At 38.4% G+C, this 12829-nt stretch overlaps 1 protein-coding gene across 1 annotated transcript; it reads right to left on the bottom strand.

The window, feature by feature from the left end:
• Nucleotides 1-103: 103 nt before the first annotated feature.
• ngly1 (N-glycanase 1) lies at nt 104-10248 on the bottom strand. The gene is made up of 11 exons (XM_077195418.1): nt 10051-10248; nt 9717-9831; nt 9384-9629; nt 7010-7172; nt 6392-6611; nt 4948-5069; nt 4070-4326; nt 3791-3967; nt 3460-3648; nt 947-1124; nt 104-794 (listed from the first exon to the last, which is right to left on the bottom strand). The coding sequence occupies exons 1-11, from the start codon at nt 10149-10151 to the stop codon at nt 619-621; spliced, it is 1944 nt and encodes a 647-aa protein (XP_077051533.1). The 5' UTR covers nt 10152-10248; the 3' UTR covers nt 104-618.
• Between the last annotated feature and the right edge of the window lie 2581 nt (nt 10249-12829).

Here is a 12829-nt window from a genome sequence, read left to right as displayed (position 1 = left end):
CCACACCAGCTGTCACTTTGTGCAATTCTTGTCAATAAGCGATTGTTTATCCTGCTATTAAATTAAGATTGAGAAGAAAAAAAACACACAAAAGCAACGTCTACCATTAAGCAGTCTAATTAGAGTGCAGTAAAGGGTTTATGTACAACTGAAGAATTAAATCATTTAATGCTCATATCATTACACTTCTGAACAGGAAAGGATGATGTACAGTCCGTTTTAAAAATGTACAACAATGCCTGAATCTCAAAAATAAATTATTGTGTAAGAACAATGCCGAATTAGACATTTCCAAATCTGGTCACATCTAAAAATCACATTTATTTGACATACTAGTTCAATTTGCAGAACTGACCAGCTAGCCAGAGTTATTTAGAGTTATCTACTAGCCAGATATATTTCTGGCTATTAGACAACAAATAAAAATGAACATCCATGGCGCGCAGTAAGAAGACATGCAGATAAGACTTATTTCAGGGCGTTAAAAGAAAACACGCTAGTGCCTTGATTAGTAGGTTGCTTTCAAATGAAACCTTAAAACTTTTCTTACCTTTGATAAACATTTCCTCAGTACTTCAAATGTGTACTTGCAAAAGATATGTACATGCTTATCTCTCATCAAGGCTCTTCCATTTCAACCACAATTTCAAATAAAACTTTCCCGGTGTCTTTTAAACTCTGTCTGAACAGCTGAGTGTGTTGCCACGACACTTCACCCTCTCCTCCTGTGAGCTCCGCCTCCACAATCAGCTCTTCGCCTCCAGACAGTCTTGAAGAGGAGTGCAGTTCACCATCTGTGAAAATAAACCCATTACTAATATTATAATCAAGCTTAATTGGTGGCAATCATGTTACATTTAAAAACCATTTTCCATTTCCATTTTTCTCCTCTTCAAGAGGAGAGCCGTGATTTAACCTAATACACATCAAGCAGCGAGACTGATACCTCCAGGGAACTCTATGGTGGTCTCAGCGGAGCGTAAAGTCCAACGCACACTGCCTGAATGGAAGGTCTGGCTTAAGGCTCGGACTGAAGTGGACTTGATCTTCATTCCTACTGGAGCGCAGTTAAATTTCCAGCTTATCCTTCCAAAGGGAGAGCCCTCTGTTCGTGCCAAATACACCTACAACCACAAAGTCAGCACAGTAAGTACTGCATTTAAACCCCAGTAAATGTGTTCTTTAGGACAATGGCTAATATGATAGAAACGCCTACAAGTAGGAATGCACAGATACTGTAATTCTGGTCAGTACGATGAGTCTAACATTTTTTTTTTATGTTATGGCCTATACACTACCGTTCAAAAGTCTGGGATCAGACCAGTTTTTTTTTTTCTTGAAAGAAATGAATTCTATTATGAAGCAAAGATGTCAAAAGTGACAGTAAAGACATTTTTAATGTTACAAAAGATTTCTACGTTTTTAAAGGAGTAGTTCACTTTTTAAAAAACTTTTGCTGATAATTTACTCACCCCCATGTCATCCAAGATGTCCATGTCTTTCTTTCTTCAGTTGAAAAAATTAAGGTTTTTGATGAAAACATTCTAGGATTTTTCTCCATATAATGGACTTCATTGGGTACCAAACGGTCCAAGGTCCAAATGACAGTTCCAGTGCAGCTTCAAATGGGTTTAAACGACACCAGACGATGCATAAGGGTCTTATCTTGCGAAACGATCGGTCATTTCAAAAATAAATAAAAAAGTTTAAGTTTTATAAGCACAAATGCTCGACTTGCTCTGTTCTGTGATGCACGTTCGTGACTCTCCTGTTTAAACTCGTTCATCAAAATGAACAAATCTTTTTTCGAGTAATTTCGTTCGTTGAATGAACGAAATGACTCGAACAAAGACTCGTTCAAAATTAACAAATATTTTTTCGAGTCATTTCGTTTGTTGAATGACCTTGGACCGTTTGGTACCCAATGAAGTCCATTATATGGAGAAAAATCCTAGAATGTTTTCATCAAAAACCTTAATTTCTTTTCGACTGTAGAAAGAAAGACATGGACATCTTGGATGACATGGGGGTGATTAAATTATCAGCAAAAGTTTTTAAAAAGTGAACTACTCCTTTAACTTTCTATTCACCAAAGAATCCTGAAAATGTATCATTGTACCTATAAAAATATTAAGCAGCAAAACCATTTTCTGCTGTAATAATAAATATAAGTTGAGCACCCAACAGATCTTTTAAATTGTAATAATATTTCACAATATTAGTTTTACTGCATTTTTGATAAGATAAATGCAGTCTTGGTGAGCAAGCTTAAGAGACTTCTATCAAAAACATTACAAAAACGTTTGAATGGCACTGTATAATAAATCTATAATACTTTGCAAAATTTTTGAATTTATGGAAAATAAGAGTATACAATTAAAGAAATGATACTACCAGGTTAATATGAAACAATATTAAAAAATAAATAAATAAAAATCATGATATATAAACAAGTAATAAAATTTAAAGGTGGGGTATGTGATTTTCTTTTTTGACCACTTGAAATCCTATTCCTGACCCACTTGCTGGCTGTAAATTAGAAGCACTGAAATGAAAATTAAGCAATTTAATCATCTGTGGAACGGGCAGGACTCGAAAAACTCCAGACAATCATTTTCAAGACCGTCTAGAATCATTGGACAGAGAATGCGTCACTCAAACGGTCTTACCATGCCCCCCTCCCCCCACGCGCGCGTGTCCCGTTCGTGCGCATACTCAAAGCTCGTGACCCAGTCACAGGAAATGCAAGTCGCCCCGGTAACTTACAGAGAGAGAGAGAGAAGGAGAAGGTATAGTTGCTTCCGTTTGGAGAATGTCAGACAAGACCATCACAGAAAAGGAAATCTATTTTCGAGAGAGCAATTGCGAACAAAACGCCCGAAAGAGAAAGGTCTAAAACAAGGGTCCTTCTAGGCGATGCTTTTCAACGTTGGCGGCAACTGAAGGACCAGGAAGGACTACCAACAGATGCGGCTGTGGCATTTTTTCTGCTTGACAGGTGAGAAGCCGATTAACTTGTAGTATTTACTACTAATCAGGGAACTGTCTTTACTGACGATATGCGCACGAGAATTGTAGCTGTTCTAACGTTATAGCCCAGCCATATGTAGAACTAGCTAGCTAAACAACCTGTTTGGGGAGGAAGCTGATGTGAGCGATTGTATTTATGTAAGGGGCATCTGAGTTTTCGCTCGTGCTTGATTGCGCGTCCATGTTTTTCGAATGGGTGGAGTCAGAGCCAGCGTTGGAGGAGAAGTAGGTAGGACCTTATGAGTTGTGTATTTTCAAAATCTGCCGGCCGTTTTGCAAATCACATAGCCCACCTTTAACATCAATTGATATCATTAAATTAAAATCAGTCAAATTAGATTGAAAACAGGCAGATCACTAATGGTTAAATAAAGAATTAAGATGAATTTGCCTTCATCTTCAAAATATAAACCACTGAAAGAAACAAACCATCTGCCAGTCATGCTCCTCTTTCCGGAACATATTTTCTGTCCTCCAAGCACCTTTCTGCCATCCTGGGATAGTCTCTTGGTCATTGCTCAGTCTGAAGTAACAGTCTTTGGTCATGTTGTAGCAAATGTGAAAAAACTTGTTTTGCTTCTCAGATTTGGAAGGAATGAAGACACATTCTTGTGCATTCTGGGAGGAAACATAAAAACTAAGGTAAGTTAATTTACTATGTGTGTGTGTGCGCATGTGTGTCTGTCTATCTATCTAGTATTGAAATAACTCCAATGGCATAACCAGTAATGAAACATTGTGTTCCAGTTGAGCATCTCACCCCTTTAGAGTCACTTGTACCAGTCTCCCCTCGAGCTGCTCTCCAAGCCTGAGATCCTGAGACACGACCGCCCAGCTCTCCAGATGTAGAGGTCTTGGGAGAAATAAACTCTACCAGCTCCACCAACAGTCTTTGCAACAACTGCTTCTTCCTCTCTTCTCCTAGAGACTGCTGCCTCTACAGGTATGGAGTTGTACACCGTGACAGTCAGATACATTTTTTCAAGGCAATGATGAAAGGAGCTGTATTTATATGAGGGCATGAAAATGGGAAACTGACCGTAGTGTTAAGCTTGTTAATCGTATGAAGCAGCCATGTCTCCTGAACCTGTGTGCGTCTGGAAAGGACCTCAGGGTGTTTACAGGAGTACCTCCACGTCACATCCACAACCTGGTCCTTAGAGAAGCCCAGGATGTAGGAGAGTTTCTTCCCCCAGCCGACTTCATACAGGAGGGGTTTATCACATGTGTTCTCACAAGGGTCACAGTGTAGCCAGCGATGCTGTGACTGAGAATACACCTCCGTCCACACGTGATCTAAAAGCCGGACAAAACTTTGTGTTTCCATTCCCAAATGATATCATTGTGGTACAGTAAAGGGCCAGACAGTTAGTACTTCAAGCAAAATCGAAGAATTAACTGATGTGACATAATTTCAAACTAATCCGAAAACAAAGTTCATTTGGAGTTCGTTTCGGGATTTCGATAGCTTGCCAAAGCAACCCCTGGAAAATTTAGCTCTGGCTGGTAAACCCCTTCGAACTATGTATCTGTGGCGATTAGGTAATAGGTAATAGGTAAAACAAACTGTTTTAATATAAAAGTTGTAATTCTAATTGAAACACTGAAATTGTTTTTTCATATTTAATACTGCAAGCGGTTTCCTTTAAAGATTTTGTATTAAGTGCTATTCAAATAAAGGTGAACTGCAGAGTTGGTGATCAGATGCTTTTTTAACTGCTGTTTAATGTTTTGTCATTGTCACTTTTTGTTATGCGTTTATTTTGTTATTGATAGGAAAGCGTGCAGCACATATTTACACATTTATATAAATGTGGCTCCCAGCACAGGATGCTACTTCTTTTTACCCATAAGAGAAAAACAAAAAAAGAACTTTGTTTGGAGTATTTTGGGGCCTTAAAGCTGTAAGATTTCTACCTGTACTGTCCCAGATATATCTGGCCTCAAGGCCTAAGGCTCGGCAGAACAGCGTGAAACAATTGGCCCATTCCCCACAGCGTCCTCTCCTGGTCTCCAGAAGCTTCTCTGGGTTATTGTACCTGCAGAAGGCAAGGCAAGGCAAGTTTATTTATATAGCACATTACATACACAATGGTAATTCAAAGTGCTTTACATAGAAGAAATTAAAATAATGAAAAGAAATAAGAATAGTTTAAACATTTTAGAATAAAAAAAAGAAAGTAAAATACAGTACACTGGTTTATCATACTGATCCTTTTTAATTGATTTCCCCATGATGGTCCCTCTTTTCTGAGGTTTTCCCATGGTGCACCTACATATAACTCTAGACGTCTCTAGAGAGATAAATTTTTTTACCTCAATTGAAAAGGTGAGCACTCACAACTTGCTCACACACTCCCATGGATTAACTGAACCCACCAGACTAATAATCTGTACTAGTCTGGACTTGTAATCAGGAAGGAAAATTAATGGTAATTTGCAGTAATGACATGAATAACATTGCTCTTTTCCATACCAAAGCACCAAGTGGTCAATGTCGTGGAGAGGAAGATTTTTAGAGAATTCGGATCTGTTACTTACACAAACCTATTTTATGATTTTATAGCACAACATACAAAGTAATAAACTAGTTTTGTGGTAGTTTTATAGTGTTTTTTTTGGAGCTTAAAGGATTAGTTCAACAAAAAAATGAAAATTCTTTCATTAATTACTCACCCTCATCTCAATCCAAACCCGCAAGTCTTTTGTTCATCTTCGAAACACAAATGAAGATCTTTTTAATGAAATCTGAGAGCTTTCTGTCCCTCCATTGACACCCTACACAACTGACACTTTGAAGACCCAGAAAGGTAGTTAAAAACATCTTTAAGTAATCCATGTGACTCCAGTGGCTTAACCTCAATTTTATGAAGTGACACGAATTGCTTTTTGCACAAAAAAACTGAATTTACCCCTTTATTTACAGAATATTAATCTCCAACACGCGTTCAGGCAACAGCGACTGCTCTTGAGTCAACACAACATGCATGCGTCGTGGCGCTCTAGTGAATGTGGGTTGGAGATATTTTGTATTTTGAGCATAGCTGTCTATGGAGGGACAGAAATCTCTCAGATTTCATCAAAAAGATCTTTATTTGTGTTCCGAGGGTGAACAAAAGTCTTGCGGATTTGGAACAACATGAGGGCGAGTAATTCATGACAGATTTTTCATTTTTGGGTGAACTAACCCTTTAACAGCCCCTGGTCAATATATAATTATGTCTGCAGCATAAACATAAAAATATATGATTTTGTGTTCCACAGAGCAAAGAAAGTCATACAGGTTTGCAATGACAAGATACTAGACATTCAACATCATTAACAGTGTAACTTCTTGATGAGAATGAAAAAGCAGATGTACCTTGGGAATCTATTGGAGAGTTGGCAGGGTTGACAGAAGTGGTTCTCTACACGGCCTGCATCCCAGCGTAGGTCATCATTTGAGGGGGGGAGGGATCCAGAAGGCTGGGTTGTACCTCCACACCGGCTACATGGCAGGCTGTCCACCCAGGAAAAGAAGTCCCCTTTGAACCACTGCAACAGGTCTAGAACTAACATGTCCTCCTCACCTAAACTGCACGCTGTAAGTGGAACACAACACATAAACATGAGTCAGCTTCTGATAATCTGGACTGGAGTCTTTATTTCATGCAAGTATAAATAAGTTTAAACATATTGTTCAAAATGTCTTCTTTGCATTAAACTTTTAAATGGGGAAAAAATATTAATCAGTTTTAAAGGGTCATGAAACCCTAAAACATTTTTTGAGATGTTAACAGACAGGTTGCACATCAATGAAAACAACAATAGCACTCATGTTTATTATTTATTAAAATGTTTTTTTTAAGCCATTTTGTTCTTCCGGTTTAAATAGGAAAGTTGATCCAACGTTATGAAAAGTGAATTAAATGTAAATAAATCTGATTTTGTTTACAAGTATATGTGTTAATTCGGAGTTGTGATATCATGTCTTGCTAACCTGGATCTGCATCCTCGGCTTGTTTCAGCCGTTCTTTAGCCCTGGACCGGAGCACTTCATGAGGTATGCAGTTCAGTGCCTTCTGCTGCAGTTCAGGGCTCTCGTATGTCAACACATGTTGGAAGTTTGACTGTACAGTCCTAAAGAATGTCACGCTGCTCGACTAATACATCAGAAAACAAAAAGAGAAACAATGATAGTCTTCAAACAATTTTTTATACATGTTTTCCCCATTATTAATTTCGCTGTTTTATTTGGTGGTGCAGAAAGTTTATGATATCATCCTTAAAGGAATAGTTCACCCAAAAATGAAAATTCTGTCATAAATGACTGACCTTCATTGTGACCTTCATGTTGTTCCAAACCCATAAGACTTTTATTCATCTTCGTAACACAAATGAAGATCTTTTTGATGAAATCTGAGAGATTTCTGTCCCACCATTAACTAGGGCTGGGTATCGTAACAAAATTTTCGATACCGGTACCGATACCTTGACTTCGATACCGGTTCCTGAACGATACTTTTTTCGATACCAATTTTATCAATATAACATTACCTAAAAAAAAAAACTTTTATTTTTTCAGTTTGTTGACTTTTTTTACACTCATATTTTGAGTCTGTAAAAAAGCACCAATGCTAAAGTTTTCTATGTTTCCTAATCATTTAACAACATGTATTCTTTACTTCAATGAGCTCATTGTTTCTGCCTTGACTTAATGCATTGTTTAACAATGAAACTGAATGAAAATTAATTGAAATGCATTACACACAGTCACCCCTGATAACAGATCACTCTAAATTGTAATTTAGACACATGCATTTTCTGTAAAGCTCCTTTGAAACGATATGTATTGTGAAAAATGCTATACAAATAAATGTGAATTGAATTAAATATAGGCTACTGGGGTGCTGGATATATGCCACGCGCTCAGCACACATGAAGCTTGCGCAAAGCACTGGCAAAAGTAGCCTAATGATTATGGATGTGTCGGGAAACGATAGCAAGGAGATATTTTAATTGTTTATTAATGAATAAGTGTTTACTAAACGTGTTGGCTGCAAAGATAATTATTGCGAATTTGCGATGACTCGTCATCCCTGCAGTAGTGAACGCGCGCGCGCCTATATGGATTAGGTAATCAAACTATTTATTTCTAATTGTTTCGTTTAAAAGTTGACATATTTTGAACATATATAGAACTATTTCTCATGTCTGTGAGGCAAGTATCCTATACGCTGAGTTTTGGTTTATATGTGACGCGCTCCAGTTCTTGTAGTCGAAGGCGGATAAACTTTCTACTCTCGAGTGTATTCTGTGCGCTTTTAAGTGTAGATTTACCGTGTTACCGGTCTTGGCAGCAATTATCTTGTCGAAAATATTGCATCGTGTGCTTATGGCATCGAGTCGGGTACATAGGTACACTTTTGATCATTTCCACATATTTTCTATCTATGTGGGTTGGACGCTTACGCTTACACACACACACACACACACACACACACACACACACACACACACACACACACACACACACACACACACGACGAAGCACGTCTCTGGGCAGCCGCGTAAACTAGTGTTTTTCCGCCACAGCCAATCATGCTGCATGTTTATTGTTTCACTGACATTGACGAGATTAACCACTTAGGTACCGAAACTTGGTACCGAAAAACAAGACATGTTTCGATACTCGGTAGTATCGAGGCAATTCGGTCGGTACCTAAAAAGTACCGAACTCGGTACCCAGCCCTACCATTAACAGCTACGCAACTACCGCTTTGACGCTTCATAACGAGATTATAAAACTAACCATTTGAATTGAATGGTTTTCTGAAGAGACACGACCGCTTTATATGATGAACAGATTGAATTTAGGCTTTTATTCACACAGCATTCATCAACTCACACATCAGTTGTGGTAAACGGAAGCTCAAGCATGTTCGCTTGATGTACAAGAACCAATGAGGTTCATTCTCGTGTTACACAGCATGTTTGAGCTTCAGCAAGAACCAATAAGGTTTGTTCTCACACATCAAGCAGGTTCAGTTGCAATATGTGAATAAATCTATCTTGTCTCTTCCGAAAATGTTGACTAAACCGCTCAATTCATATGGATAAGTTTTACAATTTCTTTATGAACTTTTTGAAGCGCCAGTTGTGTAGCAGTCTATTGAGGGACAGAAAGCTCTCATATTTCATCAAAAATATCTTCATTTGTGTTCCAAAGATGAACGAAAGTCTTAGAGGTTTGGAATGACATGAGGGCGAGTAATTAATGACAGAATTTTAATTTTTGGGTGAGCTATCTCTTTAAAATAAAACAAGTAGCTAACCCTGTTCAATGACAAAGTAGGAAGAAAAAAGAAACTCACAGTGAAAGGTAAAGCAGCTGGTGCAGGTGTAGGGACTGCAGTGGCAGACGCAGGGCCTGCAGAAGGAGAGGAGGGTACGGGTACTGGTGGAGGTGGGGCAGGATTTGGAGGAACTCTGGCACTTTGTGGGTTGGATGCAGCTTTGCTCGTACCAAGCCTCTGGTCTCTTTCAGCAGCAATAGTTTCCCGCACCTGCCTCAGCCTCTCCACAGAGGCTGACTTCGGAAACACCAAGTGGGTTTCAGCCTAATGACGACATACAAATAGCACATAAAACATGTGATGATGCTTTAAAACCATAAATGTAACTATATTTGCTTATACAACACCAACCTCCTCAAAACCCATCTCAAAGAGACATTCAACTGCTCCTTTGACAGGCAGAAGCTTGGTGGAGAATGTTGGGTTTCCAATACGGATTGATCTGTATTTATCCTCATTTGGGTTCCTACAAAACACACATGCACAAGATCAAACTGAAAGAAGAAGAAAAAAATCCAACGATAGAAATAATGTGTAGCTTAGAGGTCGCATACAATATGATGAATGTAGGATAGGGAATTAAAAAACAAGATAGTTGGACAGACTGTCATTTCCAGTAATAAGGCACAACAACATTCCACCCCGGCCGGGACTCTCTGAAATGTCTCCGGAACCCTTCACTTACCTAAGAATGTTGTCCGCGTATGTAATAAGCAATTTAGAAACATCCAAAAACACCTCGTTAGGATTTTCGCACAAAGCAGTGACTCCTTGAGACCCAGACATGGTTATACATTTAACTTCTACAATTACAGTAAGTAGAACATCCGCGAGACAACACGTAACTGCTTCCTTCTTCTTCTTTAGATTTGTACGGCAGATGGCATCCATTTAGTTGCATTACTGCCATCTTCAGGCTTTAACTACCCTTTACTTTTACTCATACTAAATCCGCCTATCTAATCAAGTCCCCTTCAAAAAACCAAATAACCATTTCCTACCCTCCACACTCACTCCATACTCCAATAAACTTTTTACTGTATCATCTACCCTTCCTATATTTTTTAACTGTTTTATCATTTATTGTCTTTCCTGATTAAATTTCCTGCACTTTTTAAGAACATGTTCTACTGTTTCAGCCTCCTGACATTGTTCACACATTCCTGTAGGATGTTTTCCTATAATTAAAAGTGTGCAATTAAGATTACTATGCCCAATTCTCAACCTACTTATTATCACCTGCTCTTTTCTCTTCGCTCCCCTACTTCTTGATATACCTACTTTTTTACCTACTTCTTTGAATTTCATACAAATGTCTCCCTTTTGTTGCATTATCCCAACTTTGTTGCCATTGTTGATTTACACTCCTCCACACTTTCCCCTCTGATTTTGATCATTTAATATTGACTTCCACATCTCCTTTTTTAACTGCTTCTTTTGCCACTTTATCTGCTTTCTCATTTCCCTGAATTCCCAAGTGTGCAGGGACCCACATAAATATGACATTTTTCCCCTGCCTATTTATTCTTGAGATCATGAATAAAACTTATAGAGCAGGTCCAGATGACTTCTAGTTGTACCTGTCTACATACTTACTAAAGCTGATACAGAGTCACTACATATTAATATTTCTTTATCCCTACTTTGTTCTGTCCATTCCAACGCCATCAATATGGCAAACAACTTTCAACTGCAAATACACTCAGATAATCCGATGATCTTTTACTAATTTCCACCTTGTATCTATAGGAATAACAACTGCAGACCCTTTTGCCTCTGTTTGCATGTCCTTTGACCCATCTGTAAAATTCTGAATACTCTCCTTATACTTACATTCCTTATAACTATAATATACACTATTTAAATCCGCCTCCTTATTATTACGTTTAATCTTAAGTAACTCTAAATCTACACATGGTATTTCTAATTCCAATATAGGTCTGATAGGCCAAACCACACTTGCACAAAACTCTTTATCATAAACCCCTGTATCTTTTGCCATTTGATCCCCTGTCCACCCACAACTTGTTTTTTGTTTTGTCTCCTTCTCCCAGCATGTCTGCAGCACCTTTTTTACTGGATGACTGTCTCCATGCCCTCTTAAATTACTAGCTGCTTTCTCCTCAACCACAATGGCATTTCACCTGCTTCAACTTGGAGAGCACATACTGGGGAAGTTCTAACCGCTCCTACACACAAACTTAAAGCCCGGGCTTATATAACATCCAGTTCTGCCATGCAACACAGATTTGGCTGCTGAACCATATACAATACTTCCATAGTCTATTCTTGATCTTATGAAGGCTATATATATATGTATTTTAGCGAACCTACATCCGCACCCCACCCCAATCCTGTAAGACACCTCATGACATTTATAACCTTTTTACACTTATCAATTACATATCTAATATGCTCCCTCCATATTAATCTCACATCAAAATATACTCCCAAAAAACGAAAACTCTCAACTCTCTCTAACTTATTCCCATACAATTTCAAATACCATTCCCTGACTTTCTTTCTTGTGAAGAACATAACTTTTGTTGCACTGAAAATTTAAATCCCCATTCTGTCCCCCACTTCTCGACTTTATTAATTCCATCTTGCATTTTTTTAATTACATATTCCACATTTCTCCCTCTTTTCCACAATGCTCCATCATCTGCAAACAATGATCTCCCCATATCAGTTGGAATGTTTACAAATACATCATTTATCATAATAGAAAATAAAGTTGGACTTATTACACTCCCCTGAGGTGTCCCATTCTCTACCATATACTGACTTGATACACGTAACCATAGACATCATATAGAGACTAGATGCCCTATTGGCCGCTGTGGCGCAAGAAATTCGACCGCCATCTTAAACCGGTCATACTCCTATTTGCGTTGCATAGCAGCAGTAGATGCCAGAGCACTGTGCAGCATATTCCTGCTCAAATCGGCGGACCATCACTCGGGGATTACTTTTCACAAGTAAGATTTAACATTTAACATTACCGTACTATTGTTTGTATTTTGTGAGTAAAATATTCAATGTGTCCTGTATCGTAGCTACGTGTATGACCGTTGCAGCAAAAAAACTCGCGTGAAAATCAGTTCGGTATTCAGTGAGATATGATTAATTAAATGCGCTGACAGCTCATTGCACCAGCCAAACAGATTACACTGAGCGGAGCGGGTGACCGGTTTAAGATGGCGGCCCCACGGCTCGTCCGCGCCAATAGGCAGTAGCGGTCGATAGGGCGTCTATCTATATGATGTCTATGCACGTAACTGCCTTCAACTCATTTGCGAATTTATAGCTGTCCTTTATGCGCCTGACAGATATTCTCGAAAACAAAATAGTCTGATATATTGACTTGTGGTTTAATTTTTGATATAGCTATAAAATAAACAAAAATGTCTTTACATATATTTTTAAGTGCACGTTTTGGCACAAATTAATCGTCTGAATGC

The sequence above is a fragment of the Siphateles boraxobius genome, unplaced genomic scaffold, assembly GCF_051911475.1.
Source record: "Siphateles boraxobius isolate OS27281-9 unplaced genomic scaffold, OSU_SipBor_1 33, whole genome shotgun sequence".
Classification (NCBI taxonomy): domain Eukaryota; kingdom Metazoa; phylum Chordata; class Actinopteri; order Cypriniformes; family Leuciscidae; genus Siphateles; species Siphateles boraxobius.
Note: the sequence above shows the minus strand (reverse complement) of the source record. Positions and strands in the feature narration are given on the sequence as shown.

Coding starts and splice junctions, on each gene's coding strand:
- ngly1 (XM_077195418.1), bottom strand. CDS start 10,151: ATGTCTGGGTCTCAAGGAGTCACTGCTTTGTGCGAAAATCCTAACGAG. Junction 1,125..3,459: donor AGGAGCATGACTGGCAGATG/GTTTGTTTCTTT, acceptor TTGTGGTTGTAG/GTGTATTTGGCACGAACAGA. Junction 795..946: donor CACCATAGAGTTCCCTGGAG/GTATCAGTCTCG, acceptor TTATTTTCACAG/ATGGTGAACTGCACTCCTCT.